General features: G+C 40.8%; 1 protein-coding gene across 6 annotated transcripts in view; it reads left to right on the top strand.

Annotated features, from left to right (window-relative positions):
- The window catches only part of LOC137337159 (PACRG-like protein), an 83,927-nt gene extending 79,730 nt beyond the window's left edge, over positions 1-4,197 (top strand). For all 6 annotated transcript variants that reach the window (XM_068001736.1, XM_068001761.1, XM_068001752.1 and 3 more), the window contains 2 exons: positions 115-195; positions 3,987-4,197. In XM_068001736.1, coding sequence (XP_067857837.1) covers positions 115-195; positions 3,987-4,043 — 138 coding nt within the window. In that variant the 3' untranslated portion in view covers positions 4,044-4,197. The remainder of the gene's footprint in view (positions 1-114; positions 196-3,986) is intronic.
- The last annotated feature ends 10,376 nt before the right edge of the window (positions 4,198-14,573 follow it).

Genomic DNA, 14,573 nt, shown 5'->3' with positions numbered 1-14,573 from the left:
TACTATGTACTTGTCCTGTAGTATGTTCATCTGTACTACTGCTTGCTTCAAGTAGGATTGGTTTATGGTTTAATGAATAATCCTCTTCACATTTTTTCTTGATGTGTATTAAAGCTGTCAAAAAGACTGATGGACAAAAAGCTTAAGCAGCTGATTACAGGTGCCCTGCAGAGACTAGAGCAGCAGGGAGGAAAGGTAAGTGTGTGCATGCATGGTCATAAACAAGTTGAATCACTTCAGCTTGGCTTGCTTTGTAGTAGAACTACAAATTACAGTTAAAAGTGTTCATCTAATTGCAAAGATACAAATGATAATAAAACTCTTGTCACATAACTCTTGTCTGGTTTGAAACTACTGGGAATCAACCATGAATGTTGTACTTATACAAGTTTTTGAAGTTGGATCAGACTGAAAATTGGATCAAAATCCATCTTTCAAAGTGCTCTGACATTTCTCTGAAATTTTACAAATGCCAAACTTGCGCCAGTGCAACCTACGTCCACTGCAGAGGTTGATTTCAGACAGGTTTATATAACTAAAACTGACAATAGGCTTGTTACAAACAACTCCCGTTTGTGCATTGTATCTGTTCCATTCTGCTTGCCATGTACTCTTACTATTTTGTTGCAAACATTTAGAAATAATTGGTGTGAGGTGTTTGCAGAGGTGGGGGGGGGGGGGGGGCGGTGGATACAGGGCAGAAGATTATGAGGCAAAATGAAGCAGCGCTCTAAGTATTAACCTTGATATTCAGATAGCTCTATGTTTTGATGTTGGTGGCTTTCTGGATTATTAATAGTGAAGTTTGGAAAACAAGATCATTCTTTGCTACTGAAAAAGGAAGTCTGCTGTAAGTTTTTTGTTGCTGAAATAGGGTGATCAATCACAGTTGTCTGTAAAAATTAAAAATGTATCTACTGATTTGAACATTATGCAAGCATCATGCAGATGGTACACTACAGTCTCCTGTATTCTAATGTACATTTTCTTTCACAGTCAGACAATTGGAAATATTGGCTGCAGTGCTAAAGGATGCTGCTGTAATTGCACAATATAATTCATGTTCACTTTTCTGGCTAAGACTCTTTTTTTTCTAGTGACAGTGTTGATTTAAATTTAAATTGAGATTGTCTATTCTAATTTAAATTCATCATAGTTTTTATGATCATGATGATAGCTGACAAATGAGTATTTATGGGGTTGATTTTCATCTGCCTATCACCTTGTTCTTTGCAGTGATGGGGTGGTAGTGGATCAAATTAAAAACCTCGTCTTGATTTTGCGCCCGAGGCCTGCCTGGTGCAATGTTGGAGCAGACTTCTATTTAGGCGCCCAGCACTCCTGCCTGAAGCAGGTGGGAGTCTTATTAAAATATTTAAATCGAGCGTTAAACAGCCAAACCAGCAGCTTTAAAGGGACTGCTGCAGGCCACTTCATTAAAAAAAAGGAAAATAACAGCTTTTCCAATAATTTTTGTGGGGCCAGATGGAGCATGTATGCTCCTCCTGCCTCACAGAAATTGTCATGCCCACTGCCAGTCCCTCCATGGCCATTGCCCCCCCCCTCCTCCCCCAGTATTGCTTTCCCCCCCACCCCTTCTACAGAGGAGCTGCCAGATTTACCCCCGCCCCCGATTTGTGAGCTGCCTGTCGGCGCTCGTTCAGCACTGACAGCTTGCCGAGCATATTATTATGAGACCCAGCCGTGAAAATGGATCAAGCCCCACACCAACATCATCAGGTGGGCTTAACAGACGTCTTGTACACCGCCTGACTGAATTGCGCAATAATCGAAAGTTGCACCTTATATCTCTTGTACAGAGTTCTTCTGCATTCATAAGTTGCTAGTCACATAACTAGTATTGTGTGACACAATGTAATGTTAAACATGTGATAAACTACTGGAAGATGGCATGGTCTTGAAGCATTTCAAAAGTGCCTGATCTTGTCTTTGTTCTCTTCGGTGTTTGCATTTTATTTAATAACTACATCCAGATGAATCAACCGCTGTTCTTTTATATAAAGATTTCAATTAATCCACCTGCAGATCACATTACAGTTTCTGGGGCCAAAGAGGTAATTGATAGAGATTGTATGACAGTCTGAAGAATAACCATTACTCACTCACGACCCTTTAATGGCAACTGTCAGTCTAATATAACCAAGCTAAGAATAGACTGGAGGTTGAGACAGTTTGCTTTTTAATCGGATGATGCAGGCAAAGTCTATTGTTATTCAGTCACAGTTTACAGTTTTTGCATTCAACAAAATAGTGTGACATTGATATAGAACCCCCTGCAACTATATGCAGTGTGATATAATACTACCATTATGAAGCCCTGTAAACAATCCCACATTTGCCAGGAGCCTCACACATAAAATTGCAATCTCTCACCCTCTGCCTCCGGAGTGATCTTACATGTGCATGGAATATGCCAGTAATTTTATCTTCTCTTGTGATCCAGTGTGGCTGCTTTAAAATATCCCATGCAAATTGGTGAACTGTAACTCCATTTATTGTCATATTTTCTTTAGCTTACTGTTACTATTAAAATCTACTTTCCACCCTACCCACTTACACACCCATGTGAAACTTCTTGAAAAGTATTTTTATTTGTATTTTATTATTCTGTAGTTTAAAAACAAATGTTCAAACTTTTATTCAACTCAGATCTAACTCATAAGGGGAAATTTTGTGACTTTGCTCCTAACAGGGAGCCACACTCGTCGGGATCACATATTGAAAATCAGGACGCACACTGCACACAATTTTTCACAGGTGGGGCTCCCCACTGGAAACACAAAGTTGGAAATTTATACCATGAGCCCTAACCTTGTGTAACAACCTCTTGTGCACCTTATCGAATGCCTTTCGAAAATCCAAATATACTACATCCACTGGATCCCCCTTATTGACCCTGCTAGTTTCACGCTCAGAAAACTCTAATAGATTGGTCAAACAGGATTTCCCTCTCATAAAACCATGTTGACTCTGCCTAATCATATTTTGATTTTCTAAGTGCCCTGTTACTATGTCCTTAATAATAGATTCTAGCATTTTCCCTACTACTGATGTCAGGCGAACTGGCCTATAGTTCCCTGTTTTCTCTCCCTCCTTTTTTGAATAGCAGGGTTACATTTGCTACCTTCCAATCCACGGGGACCGTTATGGAATTCTCGAAGATCAAAACCAATCTTCCAACTATCTCTGCAGCCACCTCTTTTAGAACCCCGGACGTAGGCCATTGGGTCCAGGGGATATGTCGGCTTTCAGTCCCATTAATTTCTCCAGTACTTTTTCTTTACTATTTAATTACTGTAATTACTTTAAGTTCCTCACTCTCATTAGACCCTTGGTTTCCCACTATTTCCGGTATGTTTTTTGTGTCTTCTACTATCCTTTTCCCTTTTGGTAGAAAAAAGTTGGATTATTGTTTCATGGCACTTGATGGTGTGCCAAGGTGATGGACTTGAATTCTTAATTATCAAAACAGCAGGTCCCAGATATTGCAAGGCAATCTGGGGAAGCCACCAAGTAGAATGATAGAATCATAGAATCGTTACAATACAGAAGGAGGCCATTCGGCCCATCAAGCCTGTTCTGGCTTTTTGTAAGAGCAATCCAGCTAGTCCCATTCCCCAGATGTTTCCCCGTAGCCCTGCAAATTTTTTCCCTTCAAATATTTATCCAAATCCTTTTTGAAAGCCATGATTGAGTCTGCATCCATCACCCTTTCAGGCAGGGCATTCCAGATCATAACTACTCACTGCGTAAAAAAGTTTTTCCTCATGTTGCTTTTGGTTCTTTTGCCAATCACCTTAAAAAAGGGTGGAGAAAAATTGGAGGGTGGGTTTTCTTACATATTTCTGAGTGACTAATTACAAAGCAGCATTGGCTGAGGCTTCAGAGCCTTGTGAAATGAGGGAGCATTGAGAGTTTGACATAATTTGTTAAAACATTACACTGATTTTCCATTTCTATTGCAGGAGAGTCTGATCATTATTAAATCCAAAATTCCAACCTATTGCTCTATTTACACTTGAAAAAGACAACTTCTGCATTTGGTCAGTACATTCTGCATCCAGATGGAAATCACAGATGGCAAGAACATCTTGCAGGAGCTTTGTCTGATCATGTGAAGTACTGTTTTATTTTCTGTACTTGTGCATACAAAATCAAATAAATATCGTGACAGAATTTGTGTTGAAGTGAAGCTGAGTCAAGCTATTCTTTAACGGAAAAAGGAATTCAGTTTGAATCGGTTTTGAATGATCACGAACTTTGTGATAGTTTTTATGCCTCTGTAGTTCCATCGTGCTTTCCCCTACTGCCTTTATTTTACCAATTTCTTTCCCTGAAGGTGTTCACTAATATTGGGGTATGATTCCATGGCAGCTAGCTCACGCCTGGTACCTCCCAAAGTGGCCATTCTTCAGCTGTGACACTGCACAGTGAGGGTCCGCAGGCAATTTATCATAGGAGGAAAACACAACCAAGCCCAATCCTGTCCACATATACACAAGTTTCAGCATAGACTATTAGATAGCGAGCAACAATTTTTTTGCTTCTCTTGCTGCCATGCAGAAAAGGATATCTAGTACGCTCTCTGAATTTGTGAATAACATAAATTTGAGCCTATGACATCATTCATGAATACTTGGACAAGTTTAACCCTGGGGTGGAGCAGGCTTGAGGGGCCGTATAGCCTACTCCTGCTCCTATTTCTTATGTTCTTAACAAATAAACTTAAACAGATAAATACAATGTTTTGTTACTAAATATGGAAATATTAACCATTAATATAAGATGAGAGATAGCCAGCCATAATGAAGAATGAATAGATTTGGGGATGACTATCAATGAGTCATTAAAAGACATAATAGTAGATTAAGATAGAAAATACAATGTCTATTGTAGAACAGGAGAGTCGAAACTACAGTCGCTCGGCCATCTTTAGCCTCTGGGCCCTAGCATACTAGCTCACAAAGCCAGGCAATTCAGTTATATTTATGTTTACATTTTCTACTTTCCGAATTGTCCAATTTGAATTGTGTGGGCCAGAGGTTTGGAAAGGGCTGTTCTTAATTCTGTTACCTCATTGATGGATAAACCCTAACTAAGAACACTTAGGCCTTTTGTATTGGCAAATTGCTGTGTCCTGACCATTGAGTTTAAACTAAATGGGGACAATTTTGACTTTGTACAATATTGTAAAACTGGTGATATCGGAGCAACTCCTGTTATACATTTCACCCGATTTTCATTTCCATCCAGTATGTTTCCCACGTAGCTCCATAGTATGCATCTAAGCTGGCTGGAGGACAAAAGGATGGACACTCTGGCTTAGAAATCGGTCCACATATCCAATTTTGTACACGTTGGCATGTGTCCAAAATATCTATTATCTGTGGAAAATGCATTTTGCTTTGCGATGTATGAAATTTTGCTTTGAGCATGAAATGTGCTCATTAATCACTTTGCAATTGCAGAAGCTATCTAGATAACTTGTTAATAATGCAAAACTAAAGAATAAGATTCTTTGAGAATTTCAAAGAGCTGGTATCCAAATTCACATACAGGATGGTAAAAAGCTAATGCAAAAGCACATTAAAAATTCAAGCAAACAAGAAAATAAACAACAGCAGGTGGAACTTATCTAGGAGGAACTGCAGAGAGAAAACAATCACATCTCTGGGACAACAAAATGAGGGTGAGTATTAATGGGCAAGAAATAATAGAAGGGGACTGAAAATCTTAATTAAATTTCCAAATGTAAAATGCTAGAAAGATTACAGAAAAAAATTGACATACGAAAGGACTAAAACGGGAAGATTTGTGACCAGGATTAATGGTAGTCTTTAGATTCCATTGCCACTTGCCTCCACTGAGAAAACTGTACAACTGAGATTCTTGCTTGTTCGTACAATCATTACATAGAATTTACAGCACAGAAACAGGCCATTTGGCCCAACTAGTCTATGCCAATGTTTATGCCCCACACGAGCCTCCTCCCACCTTTCTTCATCTAACCCTATCAACATAACCTTCTATTCCTTTCTCCCTCATGTGTTTATGTAGCTTCCTCTTAAACGCATCTATGCTATTTGCCTCAACTACTCTTTATGGTAGTGAGTTCCACATTCTAACCACTCTTTGGATAAAGAAGTTTCTCCTGAATTCCCTATTGGATTTATCAGTGACTATCTTATATTTATGGCCCCTAGTTTTGGCCTCTCCCACAAGTGGAATCATCAGTAAAGGTCCTGCAACTGGCCTCAGCACCCCTCGTTTAGGGAAGGGGCAATCAGCCAGGGTCAGGGACCCTAATTGCTATTTTGCAACACCCAGCTGCTAAGTGCATCTAGTTTGGTCTAGGCTGTGATGCACCTCATAGCCAAATACCCAGCCAACACTCACTGTCTAGGTTCAGATGTGAAAAGTGACCATTTAGATGAGGTACAGTGGGGGGAACCAGTATCCACAGGACTTTAGCAGTAACAGTGGAGTCCGTGCAAAGCACAATGCTATAGCCCTGATGACTAATCAATTATGATCAAATCACTAAATACTTTTATTTGTGTTAAAAGATTACTTTAGTGTTACACGTCTTTTACAGTAACAACTGTTCCTGCATATACTTGGTAGTTGCTCATACAGTACCTGTGAACCAAGATAAGGGGGCGGGGGGGGTCAATTTGAGGTTGGGAAACCCATTAGTACGGGTATCCCGGACGTCCTTGTGATTTTGATGTAAGGATGTATTTTATTTTTTTGTCGGTTTCCTGCCTGACTGACAGGTTGGTCTCAGTCAGACGGGAGAGCAGCCAGGGAGAGGATGTCTGCAGGTAAGTCTTTGTTTGCATGGGGGGGGAGGAGGGAAACGGGGGGCACGGGTGGGCAAGGGACACAGGTGGGCAAGGAGCATAGGTGGGCACGGGGGGGTCATGAGTCATGGGGGATGGGATCAGGGGTCAGTCACGGGGCGGGGAGGGTTCGAGGGTCATCGTGGGGGTCTGCGATCGTTGTGAGGAAGGGTTGGGGATCGGGGTCGGGGCTCCGCAATCGGTGGGGGGGATCCGCGCCTGGGGGGGGGGGGGGCGTGCAGTGCAGGTAGGCTTGTTGGGCTTGGGGGAAGTACTCCTGCTCCTCCGTGCCCACAAGCTGTGCCTTTCTCGGCACTTCGGGCCTTCTTGCCTCCTTTCACGAGATGTAAAACAGAAGACCCAAGAATCCTGACCCTCCCAGGGTTGAAATGGGGAATTAGTTAAAAATGGGGGCCTGAAGCCTCCTTGAAAAGTTTTAAGGCCTGACCCGCCTCCTGGGAGCGAGTTGGCCACCTGTCCCTCGTCCCACCCCCATGAAAACCGGAAATAGGTGGGTTGGAGGTGGGTCTGAAATGGTGGCAATTTTCAATGCTCCCCCACCCCCAACCCAACCATTTTTTTACTTTGGAAATTGAGCCCAATACTTAAATCTGATTTGAACCTTGCTTCTTGCTTCTTCAGACTATTTTGGAATATCATGCTGCACATAATTCCATGTTGAACATTAGGCAAATGCAACATATCAACACACTATTCCTTTAAGTTCAGCTATTCTATCAAAGCTAGAAGTTTATTCAGCAGATCCTGTGAATCATCCAAGCCACAGCAATGTAAATCAAGAAAATGCAATATGAGAACTCAAGATTTGAAATGAATGATAGATGACCTAATTCTGCAGTTAACACAATGGATAGGAGTAAAATCACAGTCCGGATATTCAGGAACACCCCTCTTCTGAAAAGAGCTGAGAGCTATAACCAAGAACGACCCCAAAATGTACCACTCATGACTTGAAAGAAGATGAGGATTTTTTGCATGCTAGGTAGTATATATTAAGGTACAATTGGAGACCTCACAAATCTGATCCTGGTGGTTGCTGGGAGCACAGAACAACTTGAGGAAATTGTACTGGGGTATCCTGTGGTGAGCCATAATTTCCCTATTGCCAAATGAACACTCTGACAACCTCCTTAGTAAGTAAATGCTGGTTAATTCTGCATACTGTTAACAGATTCTTGGTGGTGATAGGTTTTCTCAGCAACCTGACAAATGACAATCTGTATTAATGTATTCCAGCAGTGGGCAGATATTGACTTTGTTGAGCACAGAATTCATTGATGCTGACCAGTGAGACTGAGCTTTCTTCAGGTTTTTCATTTTTTTAATAGCTTTTCCAGCTGCTTTTTTCATTTCTTTATCCCAGCATTGATAGATGTTTAATCCATCAAACCAATGAGCTGAATATAATCAAATGGACCTTCCTACCCTTCATAAAGAGCTGTTCACATTTTTGTAATTGAAGTGGGCAAGAAACATTGTGGCCATTCTTTCTAAACAGATATTGACTTGGTCACCTGTAGCAAATTGAAATACTGTCCTGTGATGCTGGTGTTTCCTTATTAAACTTTGAGGTTGTCAGTTAAAATTACACTATTCTGTTCTTTTTAAAATATTGACTCCTATTTGTCTGCCTTGGCCAGAAAACTGTTACTTTGATCTGTGGTTAATTAAGATGCATTTGATGTGCTAATTGTTGTATGCAGGTGGTGGCAGCTGTGCAGACACAGAAGCAAACTAGCCAGAGGGTATCACAATTACTCATTAGAATTCTATAGGTTTTCATCATAGTGTTAAATGTAATTTCAGGAGGTTTTGTGTCAGTGTGACATGTCAAAGTAGGATTTCTTTGATTTGTAATCCTAATTTTAAAGGAAAATTGAACTTAAAAGTTGGACCATGTGTTGCAGATCTTCAGTTCATTCTCAATCCTGAGATGTCAGATGAAGAACACCATAATGTTATTCAATAAACTCTTATTACACATGCAACAAGGAAACATCTAAAGAAGTTAACAGATTGTTGGAGGAATATGTGTTGGACTGTTTGGGGTAAATTTTAACTTTCACCACTGGACGGAAAACTGGCAGTAGCAAATGGGCTGCCTCTTGTACACCCCGCCCGATTTCCCTTTCCACTTTTGACATTGAACTTACTATTAACTTATAACCAATGGAGCCAGCTGAAACTGAGTTGCAGTGATACATTTGATCTTCCTTTGTAATGTCAGATATTAATTCTTATCAGTTAATAATATCTACCTCAGTATCTTGCATACTCTTACTGTTTACGATTAAGATGCTACTAATTGTATTATCCTAAATGTGTTAATAAAGAAATTTTAGGTCATGATTTGGTGATCTGTCTTCCTCTTTGATAACTTTAGCAAGAAGAGGTTAGCTCATTCAATGAGCAACTTACTTGTTGTAAACAATTTTACAACACCAAGTTATAGTCCAACAAATTTATTTTAAATTCCACAAGCTTTCGGAGGCTTCCTCCTTCCTCAGGTGAACGGTGTGGAAATGAAATTTTCGAATCCTTCGCATTTGAAAATCACAGAACAATGCCTGGTGATTACTGCCCGTTGCCAAGGCAATCACAGTGAGCAGTCAGAAAGGTGTCACCTAAAAGGCCACCGAATATACAAACCCCCAAAAAATAAAGAGAAGGAAGACAGTCAATGACCCGTTATATTAAAAACAGATAACATTTGTTCGCTGGTGGGTTTACGTGTAGTGTGACATGAACCCAAGATCCCGGTTGAGGCCGTCCTCATGGGTGCGGAACTTGGCTATTAATTTCTGCTCGACGATTTTGCGTTGTCGTGTGCCTCGAAGGCCGCCTTGGAGTATGCTTACCCGAAGGTCGGTGGCTGAATGTCCATGACTGCTGAAGTGTTCCCCGACAGGGAGAGAACCCTTCTGTTTGGCGATTGTTGCGCGGTGTCCGTTCATCCGTTGTCGCAGCGTCTGCATGGTCTCACCAATGTACCATGCTCTGGGGCATCCTTTCCTGCAACGTATGAGGTAGACAACGTTGGCCGAGTCACAGGAGTATGAACCGTGCACCTGGTGGGTGGTGTCCTCTCGTGTGATGGTGGTATCTGTGTCGATGATCTGGCATGTCTTGCAGAGGTTACCGTGGCAGGGTTGTGTGGTGTCGTGGACACTGTTCTCCTAAAAGCTGGGTAATTTGCTCCGAACGATGGTTTGTTTGAGGTTGGGTGGCTGTTTAAAGGCGAGTAGTGGAGGTGTGGGGATGGCCATAGCGAGGTGTTCGTCATCATTGATGACATGTTGAAGGCTGCGGAGAACATGGCGTAGTTTCTCCGGCGATTTTTTGCTGTGGCCCGTCGGAACTGTCGATCGATGAGTCGAGCATCATATCCCGTTCTCACTAGGGCGTCTTTCAGCGTCTGTAGGTGTCCATCGCGTTCCTCCTCGTCTGAGCAGACCCTGTGTATTCGCAGGGTCTGTCCATAGGGGATGGCCTCTTTGACGTGGTTAGGATGGAAGCTGGAAAAGTGGAGCATCATGAGGTTGTCCGTGGGCTTGCGGTAGAATGAGGCGCTGAGGTGCCCGTCTTTGATGGAGATTCGTGTGTCCAAGAAAGAAACCGATTCTGAGGAGTAGTCCATGGTGAGCTTGATGGTGGGATGGAACTTGTTGATGTTATCGTGTAGTCTCTTTTGTGATTCCTCACCGTGGGTCCATAGAAAGAAAATGTCGTCGATGTATCTGGTGTATCCCCAACCAACGAACACCTCGCTATGGCCATCCCCAACCAACACTATACACCAGATACATTGTTTACAATTGTCAACCCCAGTCCATCACCGGCATCTCCACATCACAACTTACTTGTGTCAGGAGAATGAGTAGTTCGACTTGTATAATTGAAATGATCAGGTCAAACTATGATGCTATACTATGGTTGACATTCAGATGCTTGAATTGGTCTGTACATCAAACAGGATAACATTTCTGTGGTGCAGGCAAATAAGCACTGATTGCTAGTGTTGAGTTAAATTAAGACATGTTACTTCAATTTAAAAAAATATTATCCCAACTCTTCAGTTAAGAATATAGGTCCAAGAAAAGATCTTTCAGCCATCCAAGTATATTCAAGGGTGAGATCGATAGATTTTTGTACTCTGGGGGAATCAAGAGATATGGGGATTGGGCGGGAAAGTGGAGTTGAGGTCGAAGATCAGCCATGATCTTATTGAATGGTAGAGCAGGCTTGAGGGGCCGTATAGCCTACTCTTGCCCCTAATTCTTATGTTCATATTGTTCTTATGTTAACCCACTTTGTCTTCGAGGTATTTCAGCACCTGATCTGCCCCCCTTTTTAATCTTACGATGGGCCGAATGGCCTCCTTCTGTGCTGTAACCTTTCTATGATTCTACGTTGCTTGGGTTTCACAACAGGTGGAGTATAATTCCAGTTCAATGTGGAGTCGGGTTTCAAAAATGCTCTCTGCAATCCAGGATATGTTATAAATTTAGCGTTGAGGAAGAAAACACTGCTATCCACACTCTTGTAACAATAAAAAAATTACAACTGGGAACTTGAAATTTACGTAAGCACACATGTAAGGGAAGCAATCTCCTGGTGGAAATAGTATGAGTCACAGCCTGCGGAGTAACTCTAGACTTGCTGGCTCTGCTTCACACGTTACAGCTGCCAATCTCAGACTGATAATGTAGTATAAATGCAGCCTTGGTGAATAACACATCAAGCTGTTATTACAGGTGGAAAAATTTTATAAAGCCCCAACTAATGTCTTTTTTAATGTAATTAAATAATTGTTATTTGCAACATTAGTTCCAGGCAAAAGATAAGATTTGCTCTTTGATTATTATTTTAATATGTTGCTAAATTCAAATTTTGTAAAATGAATGGCAGATTCTGGTAGAACCCTGCAGAATTGGGTCTCCAGCTGGAGCTGAGTTTTGCATTTTTAAAGTCATACCCACTGAGTGTGAGTAGAACTTTGTTTTTATTTCGTTTAATTCACCTGAACTTTTTACTCACCAACAATTTTCTTTTTGAAAATTAGCAAAAGAAAGAAATGCACCTTTGGTATTGGGAGGAGAATTAGGAAGAGGTTGGGTCCACTGTAAATGTAGGCAGCAGAAAATGTAGAAGAAATGAGGATGGGCATAGGAACATAAAAACAGGAGTAGGCCATTCAGCCCCTTGAGCCTTTTGCACCATTCAATTAGATCATGACTGATCTTTACCTTAACTCCATTTACCTACCTTGGTTCTGTAACCCTTATTACCATTGCCTAACAAAAACCTATCAATCTCAGTTTTGAAAGTTTCAATTGACCGAGCCTCAACAGCTTTTTGGGGAGAGAGTTCCAGCTTTCCACTTCCCTTTGTGTGAAGAAGTGCTTCCTGACATCACCCCTGAACAACCTAGCTCTAATTTTAAGGTTATGCCTCCTTGTTCTGGACTCCCCCACCAGAGGAAATAGTTTCTGTTTACCCTATGAAATCCTGTAGTCATCTTAAACAACGCAATGAGAGCATCCTTTAATCTTCCATACTTAACGGAATACAAGCCCAGTCTATGCGACCTGTCCTCATAGTTTAACCTCATAGTTTAACCCTTTTAGCCCTAGTATTATTATTAACTTATGAGGACAGGTTGCAAAATTTAACCCTTTTAGCCTTGGTAAGTGAGCAGAGATGACAGTAGAGACACACTGACTTAGATGTAAGCTGACAAGTTCTGCATCTTAGTTTGGTAAAGCTGGAAAGCATCTTGTCCCCTTGGTGAGTTAATTGGTGAGAAAGATTCAGCTCAGCTTGCAAGATTTTTTTTTCTGCACCCTATAAAGGCTTGATTTCTTTTACACATTGCATAATGTACAGGCAGATATAAACACACATCGTACAATAGTGATTAGGGTATGGTAGCATAGTGGTTATGTTACTAGACTAGTAATCCATGAGGCCTGGCCTAATAATCCGGAGTCATGAGTTCAAATCCCACCATGGCAGCTAGGGAATTTAAATTCAATTAATTAAATTCAATTAATTAAATAAAATCTGGACTTTAAAAAAAAACTAGTATCAGTAATGATGGCCATGAAACTACCGGATTGTCAAAAAAACCCATCTGATTCACTAATGTCCTTTAGGGAAGGAAACCTGCTGTCCTTACCTGGTCTGGCCTACATGTGACTCCAGACCAACAGCAATGTGGTTGATTCTTAATGGCCGAGCAAGCCACTCAGTTATCAAGAAGGTGGCTCACCACTACCTTCTCAAGGGCAATTAAGGGATGGGCAATAAATGCTGGCCTTGCCAGTGATGCCCACATCCCATGAACGAATAATAAACAATTGTGATGTAGATAAGATAAGAGACTTAACGCTATAATGAAAGCAAATTATACAACAGTAAAATGTGAAGCAGTCATTCAATAAAGGCAGACATCCCTTGTTATGAGTCTCACAATACCAAGTTAGTAAAGCACTTGACCATTCAAATCAGTTACTAGGGCCCAGATTTTACTGTCAAAATATGGTGAGGCTAATGGCATTCGCCATTATTTATGTGCAATTCAGGCGAGGGGCAGGTGAGCAGTTAAACACAGATATCCAAAAGATACTGTCCAAGTTGCGCCACTCCACTTCGTGAAATCGGCATCTCACTATCTGCCTCACCATTGAAATGCATTGAATGGCGTGAAGTTGCTGTATTTGTGCGGTAGATACAAACTAAACTCGCCACAGACAGGTCAAGTCATTTCAAGCCTAAGTACCCTTTTAACGTGATGCGTTAATTACTGGCAATCAACCTCTCTGACACTGAAAATTAACTATTACAAGTCTCATTACTTCCGTTTTAATTGGTGTTGGAGATCTTAAAAATTTAAAATTTAAATTTGTTTTTTACTTTTCCCTATCTGTCTCTTTTTCTCTCCCTCTTAATCTAAACTTTCCCTCTCTTTATTTCTCTTTCTGTACCTGATTTGACATTGAATTCACCCACTCTAACTTACACTTCCTTCTCAGTCCTTGCGCTGTTAATTTCACAATCCTTCAATCTGATTGGTTAAAGATACACAGTTGCTTGCCCTGTTCACTCAGATCCCAGATGCCTTGTTCTCCTCATTGCCCCGTTATCAGCTCATAATTTCAGCAAAAAATTTAAAAACCTAAACGTGCAAGGGCAAGTCTAACTAACAGCAGATGCCGTTAGATGCACTACGACAGCAAATTATGGCCCTATGTATATTTAGAGCTGAGTCAGTATCATTGTTGCTTACATTTAATGGTTGTCCATTTAATGTGTTTTACTTGGGAATAAAAAGATGTTGCATAGATTTTAAAGCCAGCCATTTTAACTACAGCATTTTTATGTAACACCAAAACAGTGATAAAGTTTATGCCTCCATCAACAATGTTACCCATTTGGTCATTATGTCTGTTAGAGGAAATATATTCATATTAGCCTGAAAATATTCATGTGAAATAATATTCTTATGTTTGATTTATGGAGGAAGGGCAGTAAGATGTCTACAAAATTAGGAATTGCACCCATTATGGAGGGAAATTGGGGTCCATTTGTTTACAGTAATGAGCCTCATTATTCACAAGAATCGAGCATTTGTGCTCATTTCAGGGATGAGAAAGAAAGTTCAATTAAACTCAAATCTCTGAGCAGCTT

Source organism: Heptranchias perlo, chromosome 1 (genome assembly GCF_035084215.1).
Source record: "Heptranchias perlo isolate sHepPer1 chromosome 1, sHepPer1.hap1, whole genome shotgun sequence".
Classification (NCBI taxonomy): Eukaryota; Metazoa; Chordata; class Chondrichthyes; order Hexanchiformes; family Hexanchidae; genus Heptranchias; species Heptranchias perlo.
Note: the sequence above shows the minus strand (reverse complement) of the source record. Positions and strands in the feature narration are given on the sequence as shown.